Source organism: Somniosus microcephalus, chromosome 15, assembly GCF_052327205.1.
Source record: "Somniosus microcephalus isolate GS21.2 chromosome 15, FLI_Smic_1.0, whole genome shotgun sequence".
NCBI lineage: Eukaryota > Metazoa > Chordata > Chondrichthyes > Squaliformes > Somniosidae > Somniosus > Somniosus microcephalus.
Genome location: NC_141001.1, coordinates 68,077,901 through 68,097,353, shown reverse-complemented (window position 1 = coordinate 68,097,353; position 19,453 = coordinate 68,077,901). Strand labels below are relative to the sequence as shown.

Sequence of the window (19,453 nt, the reverse complement as noted above, 5' to 3'; positions counted from 1 at the left end):
CCAGTGTCATCAACTCAAAAAAACTAACAAAAGTACCACCTTTTTAGAGGGGCACAACTAATAAAACCCAAATCATACAAAAAAGAAACTTAACAAACAGAATAATATTTCCCTTATCCACTACACACTCCAGTCCCTGCGGTTGCGGAAGGCAGGCTTTGCACTGAGTTTTGCACTGATGTGGTGCAATTTCTCACAGCTCTTGCTGCAACTGCGGGAAAAAAGAACTACAACTCCCACAATACACTGCGCGGAGCGGCCTGCGTCATAGCAACACGGTGCAGGGAACCTAGCAACACTGTTTGGAACATAGCGACCGGAGTTCGCAGCAGCGGCCCCCCGCCTCAAGTTGGGTCTTACAGCAGAAACCAAGCAGACCCCGGTAAGCACTGATCGGCGTGGAGGACAGACATAACCTGCTCAGCACCACTTCCAGCCTCTCGACTGCAGAACTAAGGCAAGGTGTAATAAAAAAACAGTTTAATAAAACACTCACCATCAAATCAGTCGGCAGTTACCAGTGTGTTTTATATATTCTCACTGGCTCCAATGATCTGATCTTGGTAATGTTTGTCTGAGAGGTACGTCCAGTTCCGAGTAAAACGGTGTCATGGTCCTCATCACGAGGGGATACTATTGTACTATAGCAAAATACTGCAGATGCTGGAAATCTGAAATAACAACAGAAAATGCTGGAAAAACTCAGCAGGCCAGGCAACATCCGTGGAGAGAAATTAGAGTCGACGTTTCGGGTGAACCCTTTTTCAAAACTGGAAAGGAAATGAAATAGATCGAAGGCAGGGCTGCGATAGAACAAAAGAAGTAAAGAGACATTAAGAGGTATTCAAAACCAGACCAGATGGTAATAGTGGAGACAAAAGACGGCTCAGATTAGGTGTGAAGTGTACTGGCAGAATGAGAGACAGCTGCCATGTGGGAGAGAGAAAAAAAAGGAAAGGGGGGGAGGGAAAACCCAAAACAAAGGGGTGGAAAAAAAATATAAGTAAAAATGTAATAGGGGCTGAGGTTATGATCTGAAATTGTTGAACTCGATATTGAGTCCAGAAGGCTGCAAAGTGCCTAATCGGAACATGAGGTGCTGTTCCTCGAGTTTACGTTGAGCGTCTGTGGAACAATGCAAGAGGCCAAGGACGGTGAGGTCCGAGTGGGAATGGAGCGGTGAATTAAAATGACAGGCGACCGGAAGCTCGGGGTCGCCCTTACGGACTGAACGGAGATGTTCCGCAAAGCGGTCACCCAATCTGCGTTTGGTCTCCCCAATGTAGAGGAGACCGCATCGTGAGCAGCGAATACAGTATACTAGATTGCAAGAAGTACAAGTAAATTGCTGTTTCACCTGGAAGGGGTGTTTGGGGCCCTGGACAGTGGGAAGGGGGGGTATAGGGGCAGGTGTTACATCTCCTGCGCTTGCACGGGAAGGTGCCAGGCGAAGGGGAAGGGCTGTTGGGGGTGATAGAGGAGTGGACTAGGGTGTCTCGGAGGGAGCGGTCCCTACGGAATGCTGAAAGGGGAGGGGAGGGGAAGATGCGTTTGGTGGTGGGATCACTTTGGAGGTAGCGGAAATGGCGGAGGATGATCCGTTGAATGTGGAGGCTGGTGGGGTGAAAGGTGAGGACAAGGGGAACCCTATCGTGGTTCTGGGAGGAAGGGGCAGGTGTGAGGGCAGAAGTGCGGGAGATTGAACGGACATGGTCGAGGGCCGTGTCAGCCACGGTAGAGGGGAATCCTCGGTTGAGGAAAAAGGAAGACATGTCGGAAGCACTGGTGTGGAAGGTGGCATCGTCAGAGCAGATGCAGCGGAGACAGAGAAACTGGGAGAAAGAAATAGAGTCCTTACAGGAGGCGGGGTGGGAGGAAGTGTAGTCCAGGTAGCTGTGGGAGTCAGTGGGCTTGTAGTGAATATTGGTCGATAACCTATCCCCAGAGATGGAGACAGAGAAGTCGAGGAAGGGAAGGGAAGAGTCAGAGATGGACCATGTGAAGGTGAGGGAAGGGTGGAAATTGGAGGCAAAGTGAATGAAATTGTCTAGTTCGGGGCGAGAGCAGGAAACGGCACCGATACAATCATCAATGTATTGGAAAAAGAGGTGAGGGAGGGGACCTGAGTAGGACTGGAACAAAGAGTGTTCCACATATCCCACGAAAAGGCAGGCATAGCTAGGACCCATGCAGGTACCCATAGCAACACCTTTGATTTGGAGGAAATGAGTGGAGTTAAAGGAGAAGTTGTTCAATGTGAGAACAAGTTCAGCCAGGTGGAGGAGGGTGGTGGTGGATGGGGACTGGTCGGGCCTCCGTTCAAGGAAGAAGCGGAGCGCCCTCAGGCCATCCTGGTTGGGGATGGAGGTGTAGAGGGATTGTACGTCCATGGTGAAAAGGAAGCGGTTGGGGCCAGGAAACTGGAAACTGTTAAAGTGGCGGAGGGCGTCCGAAGAGTCGCGGATGTAGGTGGGAAGAGACTGGACAAGGGGAGAAAAGATAGAGTCGAGATAGGAAGAGCTAAGTTCTGTGGGGCAAGAACAGGCTGAAATGATGGGTCTACCAGGGCAGTCCTGTTTGTGGACCTTGGGAAGAAGGTAAAAGCGGGCTGTGCGGGGTTGGGGAACTATGAGGTTGGTGGCCGCCGGGGGAAGATCTCCAGAGGAGATGAGGTCAGTGACAGTCTTGGAAATGGTGGTTTGATGTTCGGTAGTGGGGTCATGGTCCAGGTGGAGGTAGGAGGAGGTGTCGGAGAGTTGGCGTTCAGCTTCCGCTAGGTAGAGATCAGTTCGCCAAACAACAACAGCACCACCCTTGTCAGCAGGTTTAATGACAATGTCAGGGTTGGATCTAAGAGAATGGAGTGCTGCAAGTTCAGAGGGAGGTAGGTTGGAGTGAGTGAGGGGAGCAGAGAAATGGAGACGGCCGATGTCACGGCGGCAGTTAGCGATGAAAAGATCTAGAGAGGGTAAGAGGCCAGGGGGAGGGGTCCAGGTAGAACGGGAATTCTGCAAGCGGGAGAAAGGGTCAGTCGTGCGGGGGGAAGACTCCTGGCCAGAGAAGTGGGCACGGAGACGAAGGCGGCGGAAAAAGAGCTCAACATCGTGCCGAGCTCGAAATTCATTGAGGTGGGGGCGTAAGGAGATGAAGCTCAGGCCTTTGCTGAGGACTGAACGTTCGGGGTCAGAGAGTGGAAGGTCAGAGGGGATAGTGAAAACGCGGCAGGGGGTGAGATTGGAAGAAGGGGGGTCAGAGTAAAGTGAAGGGGAAGAAGGTTCCGGAGGGGTATTGGTGTTCAAGAGTTGATGAAGCTTGCGATCCTTGACATCAGAAAGGAAGAAAAAAAGTTTTTTGTTGAAGCGTCGGATGAGTTGAAGGATGAAATGGAACTGTGGACCCGGACAGCTTTGAGATAGAGTGCGCCGGTGTTGCTGAAGAGAGAGGTCGAGAGTGTTCATGTGGCGCCACATGGCGTTGAGCGTGGATCTCAGGATGCGGCGAGAGCAGTAGTTCGAGGAACGATGAATATCTTTGAGATATTTGTAATCCTGGGGGTACTCTTGGGTTACGCTATTGTATCTTTAGATATTGGACATGCTTCTAAGCATCAATGCCATCAGATTGCTTACAGGAGCTGTACCTCTGTAACAGTTGTAACTTGTAACAGTTTTGCTTTTGCTATGCAAGTGTTTTAAATAATAAAGTCAACTGTTTTTAAATTTAAATAAACGGTCTCATGAGGCCACTAAAAGGGAAAATAGTATTTTTTAATGGGCCAGAAATTCCAGAACGGGGCTTGCAGCGCGTGCAAGCCCCGTATTTGCACTTACCCCGCGCTCCTGCCGATCAGCTTCTGGGACGCCTGAACTTGGAGAAATTGAAAGCACATTCCCGGGCAGCGTATGACGTCACGCCGCCCAGGAGTGCAGCCAGCGCGGACCCAGGAGCGTGCAGTGTAAGTGAGACACGCCCCTTGAGGTCTCAGTTTCACTGGACACGCCCCCAATGTTTCTGTCAAGCTGCTTTGCTTTTTTACATGCAAAGCAGCAGTTTAAATAGGTTTTTGGAAGTTTTTTGAAGATTTTGGTAACTTTTATAAACTTTTTTAAATGTTTACATTATTTTGAGTAATCTGAAGTAGTTTTAAAGAGAATTAAAGCAATTTAAAGACTTTTAAAAGCCCTAAAAGAATTTTTTTAATTCCATTTATTTATTTAGCAATGTCGTCGTCATACGTGTCTTCACACTGTTCCCTTTGGGGGAACTGTATGAAGTGGTGGAAGGATTTATGGCCGTGATTAACGCTCATTCCGTGACCATAACCATCTTTGAACCAGCCATTAGGGCGGTTAGTCCTATGGCGGGAGGGTTTTACGGGCTCCCACAAGCTATACAAGGAGGGGGGGCCACCCACACCCACAAATATCCCACTGGATGTCAACCCAGAATTTAGAGCCGGAGCTCCGACTCCACTTGCCGGGACTGTCTGGAGCGGGGTTCGAAACCCTACCCTGATCTGGCCCAGCGGCGGGGATCCTACCGCTATGACAAACGCCCAATCCGATTAGCTACGTGAAATGGCAGCATAGGGCTCCAGTCACGGGGAGGGAAAAGGCGCAGGAAACGTATGGGTGTCACCTTTTGTGCGGAGTGGGCCTTTTGCGTAGCAGTAAGCATCCCCGCCGTTGGGCCAGAAGGAGTAGGGTTTTGAACCCCACTCCAGACAGTCCCGGCAAGTGGAGTCGGAGCTCCAACTTTAAATTCTGGGTGGACATCCAGCGGGATACTTGCGTCCGTGGGTGTTGGTGGCCCCCCCCCCCTCAGATGGGTTGTGGGAGCCCGTAAAACCCTCCCGCCATAGGACTAACCACCCTAATGGCTGGTTCAAAGATGGTTACGGTCACGGAATGAGCGTTAATCACGGCCATAAATCCTTCCACCACTTCATACAGTTCCCCAAAGGGAACAGTGTGAGGATACGTGCGATGATGACCTCTTGCGCAATGCACCTCCTTGGACCCTCAGTCGCAGATGCGAGGGGGCAAGTCGTGCAAGTGTTAAATTTTTTATTTTATTGACATGTAAAATGTTGGCCCAATAATTCCCTTCCAAATGCGCTAGTACGGTCGGGGTACTTACGCATCTGGCCGGATGAAATGCCGGTTTTCAGCATGCACAGTGCATGTGGGGAAAACCGGCATTTCCTGTCCTCTGAACGAAGGGGTTCAGAGGCAGAACGCGTGCGACTGCACAGGCAGCGCGTGCGCAGTATAATTCGCCGCTTTCATTAATGCTTTCAGTGAGGTCCAGTCATTACAACTTACACATGAAAAAAGCATGGGTACAGTTGCTACAGAGGCTGCGGAGGAAGATATTTCTTATCGTGGAGCTTCTGAAAGTATGTATGTCTGTATATATTCCTTTGCGTGTTATGTATATATTCCTTTACTTATGTGTATGAATGTATTATTTAATTATGACTTTCAGAGAAAGTAACTTATTGGAAAATCATAATTAAAAACATACATTCATAGTAAAGGAATATAAAACATACATACATATACGTAAAGGAATATATGTGGACATACATACATAACTCATTCTCACATTCCATTCACACAGCCACAATTGCTCCTTCTACCTACCGTTCTGAAAACCCTTTAAAAAAAAAAAATTTTAACTTTAAAACTTACTTAAAATTTCTTAAAATAACTTCCCTCCCTTTCCCAAACAAAAATATTGCATTTCAAAAGCTCCACGATAAAATATATCTTCCTCCGCAGCCAATGAACCACTTTACACTTGCTTTTTTTCAGTGTAACTTCTAAGGACTTAACCTCACGGATTTCATGAATGAAATCCACGAAGTTCACTGCGCAAGCGCTGCCTGTGCAGTCGCACGCGCTCGAGGTCTGGAAATGCCGGCGTTCCCCGCATGCGCTGTTCATGCTGAACGCCGGCATTTCCAACGGCCAGAAGCGTGAGTAAGCCGACCGCACTCACGCTTCTGGCCTGGAATTTCTGGCCCAGTGTTTCTGGAAGCCTTTCAAACTATTTCCCTAATATTGGATGATCTGCAAACGGTTTCGCTGTAAATATTTGTTGTTTGTCCTTACCCGAGCGTGCTTGTATTTTTAGGGAAGGTGACGTCGGTCTTTGGGAGCTGTGACCATGCCAGTGGTTTACCCCATTCTACAGTTCCAGGGATTCCCCACATTGTTCGGAGACATAAGGGACACGAATATTACCTTTGTTATTGACACCTCGGAAAGCATGCAAGCCCACCTCACTACAGTCAAGTATCATCTTACGGAAACACTTCTGGCCAAGGCTTACAATACAAACAACAGCCACTTTAACATTGTGGAATTTTCTAATAAGGTATAGTCTACTTGTACTAAGAAGGTTAAAGGTATAATTTATACACTTTGGCAAAAAAATCTTCAAAAGCAAATAAAGGTAGTTTAATTATGTAGTGTAGCGTTAGTTAGATTTATTAGTTAACTAATGTCATATTAATAAGAGTTTACATATGCATTACACTCGCTTATGATGTATATGATTTGAATCCATATTAAATATTGGGTATACATTATTTCTGCTAAATTATCATAATTATTGCACCTTGAATAACGAGTGTAAATCATTCATTTTCTAATCTCTATTCCGATACATACCTACACTGTTAAATATCCATTGCCTCCTTCCTTCACGCAGGTAACCAAATGGTGTGACCGGATAGTAAGCTGCAGCCCCCAGACTGTCAACAGTGCAATGCAGTGGATTCAGTCGCTCACCTGTACGCTGGGCAGGGATCTGCTTGGTGCATTAGCAGCTGCATTCGATGACCCAGTATGTCAGGCTATCTACCTGGTGACAAGCGGCCTCCCAGACAATACACTGAAGGACATTTTTCACGTGATACCTTCTATATCCCGCGGTCGTCCAATACACACGTTCTACTTGTCAGGCAAATGGGTAGACAGCGAAAGTCGAGAGTTTCTGCAGGGAATTGGCAGACTTACCCGGGGCAGTGCTCATCTCATTCGACTCAACCCCTCTGGCGATATCAAACAGGTAACTTGTGGGGAAACAAATGTGCAACACTTTTACAGAATATGATGGAAAAGCACAGCAGGCCAATCATCTTCTGAAAGGCAAAGGCCGGTCACAAAGGCGATGAAGGGTCGCACCCCAAACGTTCATTTATTCTCTTTCCGATCGATGCCTTTTCTTTACACCCGTAAGGAGGCAGTGGGTTGCCCCACGTCATCAATGCAGAACATCTAACAAAAGCGCTCCTTTTTTAGAGGGGCACAGCTAACTGATTGCACTGCATAGCCACTTTTTTCATTTCAAATTTGCGAAATTAATTACTTTTTATCATCCCATTTTACAGTCTAATCACACTGTTTAGTGAACATAGTCAGATTGTATTATTGAGTGAATGGAGGGGTGGTGGTAAATTGGAATATTTTGTGTGAAAATAATTATGAATCTGTAAGCTTAGACTTATTTAGATTTCTCAAATTCTAATGTTTTCCCAGTGGATTTTTTTTGTGCTGCCAATATCCAATTACTAATCACTGTCAGTATGATATCACCGAGGGCTGTTACATCATGTACAATGCCTGCTTTCTCCACGGATGCTGCCTGACCTGCTGAGTGTTTCCAGCATTTTCTGTTGTTATTTCAGATTTCCAGCATCCGCAGTATTTTGCTATTGTGCCTGCTTTCTATTGCCTGATGATTATCCAGATGACACAGAGTGAAGTTTCCAGTCGTAGTTTTCAGTAACATCACCTGACCCATAACTCTTAGCAGGAATTTGATGCCATTACAGAGTGGGGATAATATCTGGGTTACAAAATTCTGCCGCCAGAGCAGATAGTAACACAATAATTTGAACCAAGTACTTTGAACAGCATTAGTCACAAGCAGAGAAACCTGATAGCTTTTGCGTAACAGGAAGAAGAAATCTCGTTTCTCTTATGCTGAAAAAATGAACTGCAGATATTGCAAGCTAAGTGTCTTTAGACTAAAAATGTGTACTGAGAGAAGCAGTACAGGGGCTTGTGCTAATGAGTATCCAAGTTTGTCACTTTAAATAGATGAAACTTTCCCTTTAACCAGGAACATGTGAGAGAAAAAAACAAATGGCAAGTTACTTTGATTGGGTCCATTTGTTTTCTGGGAAACAAAAAGTTTGCTAAATATTAGCAAGAAAATGCCTCACATTGTGGAAGAATCTAATCATTTGTTTATTGTTACCTAGGTGATTCCTGTTTATCCTGCAGACCTCTCAACCTCTGGGCCCCTGTATTCTGAGCTGAAATACTGCAGTGTAAAAACAGCATTGGATAACAACCCTTACATTGGCTCATGGGCAGAAGCTTCGGACCCAAAAGCTTTTCCTATGCACCCGGCCAGTGTGTACAGTCCACGGGTTACTGCAGGGTTAGTCATGTTCCTTCTCCGTTCATTTTCTTGATAAAAAATATTAGTACTTGTATTATTATCATTGAACTTACTGAACTAGTCATTTCCTTAATTCTACTTTGCTATGTATTTTGTAATGCTGCATATCACATTAGAAAGCAGAGCGCAGTGTTTTAAATTGCTTAACTATTTCAAGCTTTTATTATCAAAATATGTCTCGAGCTGGATAACTGATTTCATCAAATAATTGGCTCTTCATTAAAACAATAGTGTGAATATAATCCATTGCTTTTAGTGGACTAGCCCACTAGTGATGCAATTAGTAGAGTATCTATTCAATGTAATGTCAGTATTGGAATAGTTCAATTTACAAGACAACACAACATTAGGGAAAAGATTTTGAGTTAAAATGTCTTAAGTGTTGGGTTTTAATAATGGGACTTTCAGTTGTTAAGCATGTTTTGTTAGAGGATTTTTTTTGGAGGCTAAGTGGACTTGCTTAGCCCATCCTTTTATTGATCATACACTACTAAGACTTATCTTACCTTTATAAGGACAATTGTTTCCTGGATTCACTGAAATTCTGAATTAGACTGCAACTACATAGCTTTTGATGATATCACATGGCTCTACGATTAATTGCTTTTATCAAAAAACAATTAGGAAATATATTAAAGAATGTAACCTTTCTAATTGGAACTAATGAATGTCATAAGTTATATTCCCCTCCCTCACTGCAAATTGCACCTGATGTCTTCCCCCAACTCTTTGTGATTGTGTCTTTGCTTTCTATCTGTATCATCACACAGAAAAACTGTTTACATAAAGCAATGAATTCATTGTTATTTTCCAATTCCTGCTCTCTCCAAAGCATACTTTAAACACTGTTTGCATTGATCAAAATGAAGCTGGAGTTGTGCACTGACATCTTTCTCAATAGTATCTGCGAATATGCTGACCCATGGAAGGGACCTCTTGGATCAAATCAATTGATTTCTGGAACCTCTGTCCTAGCAAGGCAGGAGTCTGATGGATTCTATTACCGTGGCACAATCAAGCAAGAGGTGGAGGTGAATTTGTGCTGTTAATATTTATATTGAACTAGGAATAACATTTCTTTTAATTTTTCACAGTCTTGGCACAGCTGATTATTTGTTCAATCGCATGGTTATATCATTACAAAGCTTCTCATTTGAAATAAATTAAAAAAAAGATTATCACCCCACTCCTATTGAAGGTTCTACACTAACCCAATTTATAACAGCATCCTTGACCAATTATACCATCAAATGGATCTCATTTCTCATTTTAGGGGCAGAATTAAAACTGGGGTCAGGCAACTATTTGTGTACTTGATGACTGAGAAAGAAAGAACTTATACAGCACCTTACTATATCCTTAGGATATCCCCAAACCTGAAAAAAAAATTGAAGTGCAGTCACTATTATTATGTAGAGAAATATGGCAGCCACTTTGTGTATAGCAAGGTCCCACAAAGAGCAAATGAGATAAATGAGGCAGTATATCTTTGTCTGACTGAAAATGGTAGATTGGAAGGTCAATGATAAATTGTTGCTGAAGATACAAAGTCATATATACCAAAGTTTATTCCAACTGTTCCTGGATGGGTTAAAGAAATATTTGTTTACCCACATCTTATTTCTAACAAATTATGCAAATACATCATGTCAATAACTTAGCACTTGTTACTGATTTTTATTACAAAAATATTGAATGTTTGAACATACTAAGCTGAGTAAGGGATCCCTCAAAATATTCAAAAGTAGTCTGGAGGACGAGTTCATGGAATGCATCTGAGGCATTTTCCTAGAACAATATGTCATGGAACCAACTATTTTAAATCTTGTATTGTGTGATGAGACAGGGTTAATTAGTAATCTCATAGTAAAGGATCCTCTGGGGAAGAGTGATCATAATCTGATCGAATTTCACATTGAGAAAGAAAGACTTGCATTTATATAGCTCCTTTCATGATCATTGAATGTCCCAAAGTGCTTTACAGCCAATGAAGTACTTTTGAAGTGCAGTCAATGTAGGAAACGCGGCAGCCAATTTGCACACAGCAAGCTCCCACAAACAGCACTGTGATAATGATCAGATAATTTAGTGATGTTGATTGAGGGATAAACATTGGCTAGGACTCCAGGGATAATTCCCCTGCTCTTCTTTGAAATAGTGCCATGGGATCTTTTACATCCACCTGAGAGAGCAGACAGGACCTCGGTTTAACGTTTCATCCAAAAGATGGCATCTCCAACTGTGCAGCCCTCCCTCAGTACTGCATTGGATGCCAACCAAGATTTTTGTGCTCAAGTCTCTGAAGTGGGACTTAAAACCCACAACCTTCTGACTCAGAGGCAAGGGTGCTACCAACTGAGCCACTGGTTGACACTGTGACAGTCATACCTATGAGAAACATACACTATTTGTACAGGAGAAAATGCCATTTTATTTGGTGGTTGTATTAGCAGCATTTAAATACATTTCTGAGTTGTCATTAACTCCAGTAGCCCTGAGAAAGGGATGAGAAATCAGATGCTCCTGATTGCTATCCAGTGACTCCTGGGGGAAGGTGTTTGTGTGGCTGTTGAGTGAGGACAGGATTGGGTTGGACTGTAGCTTCCCTCATGGTGGAATACCCTGATGAGGCTAAACTTACAGATAAATCATGGTCATTTGCTTGTGGTACAGGAGGGTGGCTTTGCTGAAGCAGCTGGCAATGATCATCAGTGGTCTTCAGTGAACATAAATGAAAAGTATAAAAACTGGATTCTTGAAGAAACGATGGCATTTCTGGGGGGGGGAGCGATGCTTTGCTATTTTACTGGCTGAGGTGGCTGCCATTGTCACTTATCTGTACCACTCTGAACCAAGTTGGCACAGTACTAATACCCCAAAATGAGTCAGTGCCTTTGTGAGAGGAGGAGGCAAGGCTGGAAGAAAAATAGAACTTGTGTAGAAATCTCGGGCATATCCTTGAGTCATACTACTTTATGGCACAGTATATAAATGTACTAAACTGCAGTAATCTGGTTCACCCATCACCCTTGTGCTCGCTGACCTACAATGGCGCCAAGTTAAGCAATGCCTTGATTTCAAAATTCTCATCCTTGTTTTCAAATCCCTCCATGGCTTCGCCCCTCCCTATCTCTGTAATCTCCTCCAGCCCTACAACCCTCTGAGATCCTGCGCTTCTCCAATTCCATCTCTTGCTCATCCCCGATTTTAATTGCTCCACCATTGGCGGCCGTGCCGTCAGCTGCCTAGGCCCTAAGCCCTGGAATTCCCTCCATAAACCTCTCCTCCTCTTTCCTCCTTTAAGATGCTCCTTAAAACCTACCTCTTTGACCAAGCTTTTGGTCATCTGCCCTAATATCTCCTTATGTGACTCGGTGTCAAATTTTGTTTGGTATCGCTTCTGTGAAGTACCTTGGGAGGTATTACTATGTTAAAGGCACTTTTTAATTATACAAGTTGTCATTGCTGTAGACTGTTCGAATTATTATGCTTTACTTAGCGTATATTGCAGGTAACTAAAATAAAGTGTCAACAATATATATGTAAAGGAAAAGAAATACTGCAAAATAATCTCATTCTGCTGTTGCCAGCTAAAGAAAGGATTATTCCTGATTGAGTTTGACAAATCTACTCTGGATCCAAGTGGGAAGTGGCAAGTCTCTGTGCAGAAGACTGCTTTGCATGATATCATTCAGTACAATGAGGCCATGAGGCATTCTGTGGTCCCGGGTGATAACGTATTAGCACCTTGGGAATCAGATGGAACCAGATATGGTCCTGGAACAGTGGTATTTGGCATTGAGACCAGAGATCCTCTGCAAGGTATGGACTTCAATTTAATTATATATATATAAATATATATATTTATTTATACAGTTATTGGAGGTATATTGGATCTGATTTTATCTTTTCCATTTGAATCCAGGATTTGCAAACTAGAAGCCCATTAAGGCTCCTAGGGGTGTGTAATGAAATCTGTTTGTCTTGATCCTGTATTCATTTTGCACTCATGTATATTACCCTCCCCCACTGTGTATAGTTTCACTTCCTCTTTCCCGACTAACCTGGGAGGTTCCAGGTCTTGGCTCTTGGCTCCGCCCCGACTTCTCTTACATAAAGATCCCAGGATCTGTATGTGGTAAACCACTTTTATCGTTCACTATCGTTACACTATAGTTATCACTGTTGTATTGTTATCACCGTTCTCACTGTTGTATCACTATACGAGGTCGCCTCTTGTCGCGCTGTTATACCTGGGCTGACCACCTCCGACTCCGCCCATGGCTCCACCTACCTGCCCAGGTATAAAGGTAGTCGACTGGCTGGTATTCCTCCTTGTTGGACCCGATCACCCACGAGGGTGGGCTCTGTTATTTAGTCAATAAAAACCTTTAGTTACGTTCCTAACTCGTCGCTTTTATTGGACGAATTGATAGGTATATCAATTTTATTGACTAAATTTTAAAGATGTTTGCTACTGACCAGCCAGAAGCCCTCCCAGAAGCACAGCCACAGCAGCCTTCAGACACCGGGCTACACCAGCCACGCCAGCCGGCTTGGCTGCAAGCCCTCAAACCACCGTACCTGGATCTAAACCCACAGGCAGCAAACTCAGCCCTCAACTTCAAACACTGGCTGGACTGCTTCGAATCCTACCTGGAAGAATCCGGCGTCCCGCAGAGATCCAAACTAAGACTTCTGAACGCCCAAGCGAGCCCGAGAGTATACGCACTCATCCAGGACACGACTACATACGAGGCCGCTATCAACCTACTGAAACAGCAGTACCGGAGCCCGGTAAATTACATGTACACCAGGCACCTCCTAAGATCCCGCCCGCAACAGCCAGGAGAGTCTGTAGCTGAATTTTTACGGGCGCTAAGAGCACTCGGCAGGAACTGTGACTTTAAAGCGGTGACGGCTGTTGAAAATACGGAAGATAATATCTGCGATGCCTTTGTGAAAGGCCTACGGTCCGACTACTCACGGCAAAGACTGCTTGAAGCTAAAGACCTCGACCTGGACAAAGCTGAAGCCCTCGCTCTCTCCCTAGAGGTGGCCCTTCAGGACCAGGAGGCGTTTTCCAGGTACTGCTCGCGACCCTGGGACTCGGGCCCGACCCCTACCGCAATACCCTTCGCAGCGCCGCCCCCGGGACCTACCTCAGCGTCGGCGTCCCGGACCCGACCGGGCCCGCCACCCCCGGTACCGGCTCCGACATCGGGCACCCGCGATCGGGCCACCGGCTGCTTCTTTTGCGGCCAGGAGAAGCACCCGAGGTCGCGCTGCCCAGCCAGGAACTCTACCTGCTCAACCTGCAGGAAGAAAGGCCACTTCTCTAAGGCCTGCAGGAGCGGATCTTCAGAGGCCAGCAGTGCCTCATGCGAACTGTGGGGGCGGCCATCTTCTTTCACGGCAACTGAGGCCAGCATCCCCACACGTGAGTCATGGGGGCGGCCATCTTTGATCAAGGCAACCGACCCCAATAGTGCCTCATGTGAGTTATGGGGGCAGCCATCTTCTCCGCCATTTTGTCCTACCTCGTGGGAGACGCCATTTTACCCACCACGCCCGACTGCCACCGAGCCCCCGGACCTGACGACCGCCGACGACAACGACTCGCTTACCTACACACTAGCCTCCGTCACTCTGGATCAAGCCCGCCCACACCACCTGTCCAAGTCGATGATGGACATCAAAGTAAACGGACACGCCACGACCTGCCTGTTTGACAGCGGAAGCACGGAGAGCTTCATCCACCCAGACACGGTGAGCCACTACTCCCTCCCTGTCCTGCCAATGCGCAACCGAATCTCGATGGCATCGAGGTCCCACGCCACGGACATTAGCGGCTACTGTGCTGTGACCTTGTCGGTTAAGGGCACAGAGTATAAAAATTTTAAACTCCTCGTCCTCCCCCAGCTCTGCGCTGCCGTCCTACTAGGGCTGGACTTCCAATCCCACCTCCAAAGTGTAACCCTAGCATACGGTGGACCCCTCCCCCCTCTCACAGTCGACAACCAGCGAATGTTAAACCGCCCACCGCGTAACACCTGCAGCCTATCCACCCTCAAGGTGCCGCCACCTTCCCTGTTCGCTAACCTCACCCCCGACTGCAAACCCGTCACTACCAAGAGCAGGCGGTACAGCGCTGGGGACAGAGCTTTCATTAGCTCTGAGGTGCAGCGTCTCCTGAAGGAGGGCATCATCGAGGGGAGCAACAGCCCCTGGCGTGCCCAGGTCGTGGTCGTTAAGACCGGCGATAAAAATCGCCTGGTCATCGACTACAGCCAGACCATAAACAGATACACCCAGCTGGACGCATACCCCCTTCCCCGCATATCTGACATGGTCAATCAGATTGCACAATACCGCGTATTCTCGACCATCGACCTTAAGTCGGCCTACCACCAGCTCCCTATCCACCCCGAGGACCGCCAGTACACCGCCTTCGAGGCGAATGGGCGCCTATACCACTTCCTCAGGGTCCCCTTCGGTGTCACCAACGGGGTCTCGGTCTTCCAAAGGGAGATGGACCGGATGGTTGACCAGAACGGACTGCAGGCCACATTCCCCTATCTAGATAACGTCACCATCTGCGGCCGCGACCGGCAGGACCACGACGTGAATCTGGAGAAATTCCTCCGTACAGCCCAACGGCTGAACCTCACCTACAATAAGGAGAAATGTGTGTTTAACACCTCGCGCCTTGCCATCCTTGGCTGTGTAGTAGAGAACGGACTCATCGGCCCCGACCCCGAAAGAATGCGTCCCCTCATGGAGCTACCCCTCCCCCACTGCCCTAAGGCACTTAAGAGAACCCTGGGGCTCTTCGCCTACTATGCCCAATGGGTGCCCAATTATGCGGACAAAGCCAGACCCCTCATGAAGTCCACATCCTTCCCCCTCACGGAGGAAGCGTGCGCGGCCTTCTCCCTCATCAAGGGAGACATAGCCAAGGCCACAATGCACGCAGTGGATGAGTCCATCCCCTTCCAAGTGGAGAGCGATGCATCCGACTTCGCCCTAGCCGCTACCCTTAACCAGGAGGGGAGGCCGGTGGCCTTCTTCTCGAGGACCCTACAGGGCCCCGAGATCCGACACTCGTCGGTCGAGAAGGAAGCCCAGGCAATTGTGGAGGCGGTACGGCGCTGGAGGCATTACCTGGCAGGCAAACGATTTACCCTCCTCACCGACCAACGTTCGGTTGCTTTCATGTTTAATAACAAGCTGAGGGGCAAAATCAAGAATGACAAGATCTTGAGGTGGAGAATCGAGCTATCCACCTACGATTATGATATCTTGTACCGGCCAGGTAAGCTGAACGAACCCCCTGATGCTCTTTCACGAATTACATGCGCCAGCGCGCATATTGATAGACTTCAGACCCTCCACAACGACCTCTGCCACCCCGGGGTCACCAGACTTTACCATTTCATTAAGGCCCGCAACCTGACCTACTCCATCGAGGAGGTCAGGACCATGACCAGGAACTGCCAGACCTGCGCCGAGTGCAAACCGCACTTCTATAGGCCGGACAGAGCAAGCCTGATCAAGGCCACCCGCCCCTTCGAGCGCCTGAGCATCGACTTTAAGGGGCCTCTACCGTCATCTGACCGCAATGTGTACTTCCTCAACATCGTTGATGAGTACTCCCGTTTCCCTTTTGCCTTCCCCTGCCCAGACATGACCAGTACCACGGTCATCAAGTGCCTGAACGACCTCTTCGCCTTGTTCGGGTTCCCGAACTATATACATAGTGACCGGGGCTCCTCCTTCATGAGTGAGGAACTCCGTCAGTTCCTACTAGCGAGAGGTATTGCAGCAAGTAGGACCACCAGCTACAACCCCCGAGGGAACGGCCAGGTGGAAAGAGAGAACGCGACGGTATGGAAGGCCGTCCTCTTAGCCTTAAAGTCTAAGGGCCTCCCAACCTCCCGCTGGCAGGAAGTCCTCCCGACAGCGCTGCACTCCATCCGGTCACTACTTTGCACTGCCGTTAACGCCACCCCCCATGAACGAATGTTTGTTTTCCCCAGGAAGTCGACTACGGGAACCACTCTACCAACCTGGCTGACCTCTCCGGGGCCCGTCTTGCTGCGAAAACACGTGAGGGCCCATAAAACAGACCCCCTGGTCGAGAGGGTGAACCTCCTGCACGCCAACCCCCAGTACGCCTACGTGGCTTACCCAGACGGGCGGGAGGACACTGTCTCCTTACGAGACCTCGCACCCTCGGGCGCTCCGGAGACACCACCTTTACCCCCCCCCACCACCCCCCCAATTCCAGCCCAGGTAGACGGCATGCCGGAACCCCACGAGCCTTCGCCGACCACGCAGACATCAGCACTAACACCGGATAATGCAGCACCGCCGCTGCGACGATCGGAGAGGCTTACGAGGCCTCCGGACAGACTGACATACCAGAACTGGTAGTACACTTCACCCCGCCGGACTCAAATCTAAACAAGGGGTGAATGTGGTAAACCACTTTTATCGTTCACTATCGTTACACTATAGTTATCACTGTTGTATTGTTATCACCGTTCTCACTGTTGTATCACTATACGAGGTCGCCTCTTGTCGCGCTGTTATACCTGGGCTGACCACCTCCGACTCCGCCCATGGCTCCACCTACCTGCCCAGGTATAAAGGTAGTCGACTGGCTGGTATTCCTCCTTGTTGGACCCGATCACCCACGAGGGTGGGCTCTGTTATTTAGTCAATAAAAACCTTTAGTTACGTTCCTAACTCGTCGCTTTTATTGGACGAATTGATAGGTATATCACTGTATGACTCATTCCTGTGAACCAGTCGGCGTGTTGAGATGTTAGCTCTGATCTTAGTGATTAAAAGCCAACTTGTTTAAGTCTATAACTTCTAGTTTTGTGGTTATTGAAGGCCCATCAATTTTAATCACTAAAGAATACTAGGATGGATCGACTCCTAAAACCAGAGCGTCTGGACTTGGATCCACATTCTGCTGAAGCATCAAATCAATTTGGACACTGGCTCAAATGCTTCGAACTCTTCGCGGGGGCCTCATCCGCTAGCGAGGTAGATAAACTGAGTCTGCTGACTACTCGCGTAAGTCATCGGATTTATTCGTTCATCCGGGACGCCACCTCTTACACGGAGGCCATCACTATCCTGAAGGCCCAATACCAGAGGCCGGTAAACGAAGTGTACGCCAGACATCTGCTGGCTACACGCAGGCAGCGACCAGAGGAATCAATGGACGATTTCTTACAGGGCCTAAAGGACCTGGTCCGGGACTGTAACTGCAAGGCTGTGACGGCCAACGCGTACTCTGACGAATTGGTCCGCGATTCCTTCATCACGGGCCTCAAATTGAATTATATCCGGCAGAGACTGCTGGAGAAGAAGGTCCTGGACTTAAAAAAGGCAGTGGCCACTGCGCGATCGCTGGACGTGGCCCAGAAAAACTCTGACTCTTATTCTTCCAGCCATGCGGCCCTCACCGCCTCGTGTGCGCCGAGGGGGCCGCCATCTTGGAATCAGCCATCTTCCCCATCCAGGTCTCAGACCAGCTCTACGCCGCCAGAGTCCCCACACAGAAGTTCACCCAGGAGTCCTACTACAGCGGCAATGTCTCGAGGCCCGAAATGCTACTTCTGTGGCCAGGCCAAGCACCCAAGACAACGATGCCCAGCGAAGGACGCTACATGCTTCAAATGTAAGAAAAAGGGGCATTTTAGCAAAGTCTGCAGGGGGAATCCGATTTCCAACTCCGTCACCACCTCGTGCGTGCCGTGCGGGCCGCCATCTTGGGATCCGCCATCTTTTCCTGACTCAACGGCCGCCCAGGGCCCAACAGTGGCTTCGATCACGGTGGATCAATCCAGGCCACACCCGTTGACAAAATCCATGATGGACATACAGGTAAACGGGAATTTAACGAAATGTTTAATTGACTGTGGGAGTACCGAGAGTTTTATCCACCCTAGCCCGGTACAGCGGCACTCATTAACGGTAACCCCTACACGGAGCAGAATTGCTATGGCTGCTAAGCCCCACACTTCGGACATTTTGGGCTACTGTGTGGTAACACTGACTGTAAAAGGCACGGACTACAAGGATTTTAAACTCGTGATGCCAGAACTCTGTGTTAATGTAATCTTGGGCCTGGACTTCCAGTGCCACCACGAAAGTGTCACGCTAGCATATGGCGGGTCCCAGCCGCCACTCACAGTCTGTGGCCTATCAACCTTAAAAATCAGCCCGCCCTCTTTATTCGCTAATCTCGCTCCGAACTGTAGGCCCATAGTGACCAAAAGTAGACGGTACAGTCTGGAAGACAGACACTTTATCAAGGCGGAAGTGGACAGACTCCTGCGGGAAGGCATTATTGAATGCAGTACCAGCCCGTGGCGTGCCCAAGTAGTCATAGTAAAAAATAGCGAAAAGAAATGGATGGTAATTGACTACAGCCAGACTGTTAATATTTATACCCAGCTGGACGCCTACCCTTTACCCCGCATATCAGAAATGGTCAACCAGATTGCGCAATACCGAGTCTTCTTGACTATCGACCTCAAATCCGCGTATCACCAGCTCCCCATTGTGGTAAACCACTTTTATCGTTCACTATCGTTACACTATAGTTATCACTGTTATATCGTTACTCTATGGTTATCACTGTTTACACTGTTGTATCACTATACGAGGTCGCCTCTTGTCACGCTGCTATACCTGGGCTGACCACTGCTGACTCCGCCCATGACTCCACCTACCTGCCCAGGTATAAAGGTAGTCGACTGGCTGGCATTCCTCCTTGTTGTATCCGATCACCCACGAGGGTGGGCTCTGTTATTTAGCCAATAAAAACCTATAGTTACTTTCTTAACTCGTCGCTTTTCATTGGATGAATTGATAGGTATATCAATTTTATTGACTAAATTTTAAAATGTCGACAACTGAGCAGTCAAACGACCAGCCAAGCGACCAGCCAGAC

The 19,453-nt window shown here is 47.6% G+C and overlaps 1 protein-coding gene across 4 annotated transcripts in view; it reads left to right on the top strand.

The window, feature by feature from the left end:
• The first annotated feature begins 290 nt into the window (after positions 1-290).
• c15h11orf16 (chromosome 15 C11orf16 homolog) overlaps positions 291-19,453 on the top strand; it is a 55,042-nt gene continuing 35,879 nt past the window's right edge. For 2 of the 4 annotated variants that reach the window (XM_086007946.1, XM_086007949.1), the window contains exons 1-6: positions 291-581; positions 6,139-6,381; positions 6,718-7,077; positions 8,276-8,457; positions 9,380-9,509; positions 12,069-12,300. In XM_086007946.1, coding sequence (XP_085864072.1) covers positions 6,172-6,381; positions 6,718-7,077; positions 8,276-8,457; positions 9,380-9,509; positions 12,069-12,300 — 1,114 coding nt within the window. In that variant the 5' untranslated portion in view covers positions 291-581; positions 6,139-6,171. Of the gene's footprint in view, positions 582-606; positions 841-6,138; positions 6,382-6,717; positions 7,078-8,275; positions 8,458-9,379; positions 9,510-12,068; positions 12,301-19,453 lie in introns of those variants that run through there. The other 2 variants (XM_086007947.1, XM_086007948.1) reach the window with 2 other exon arrangements.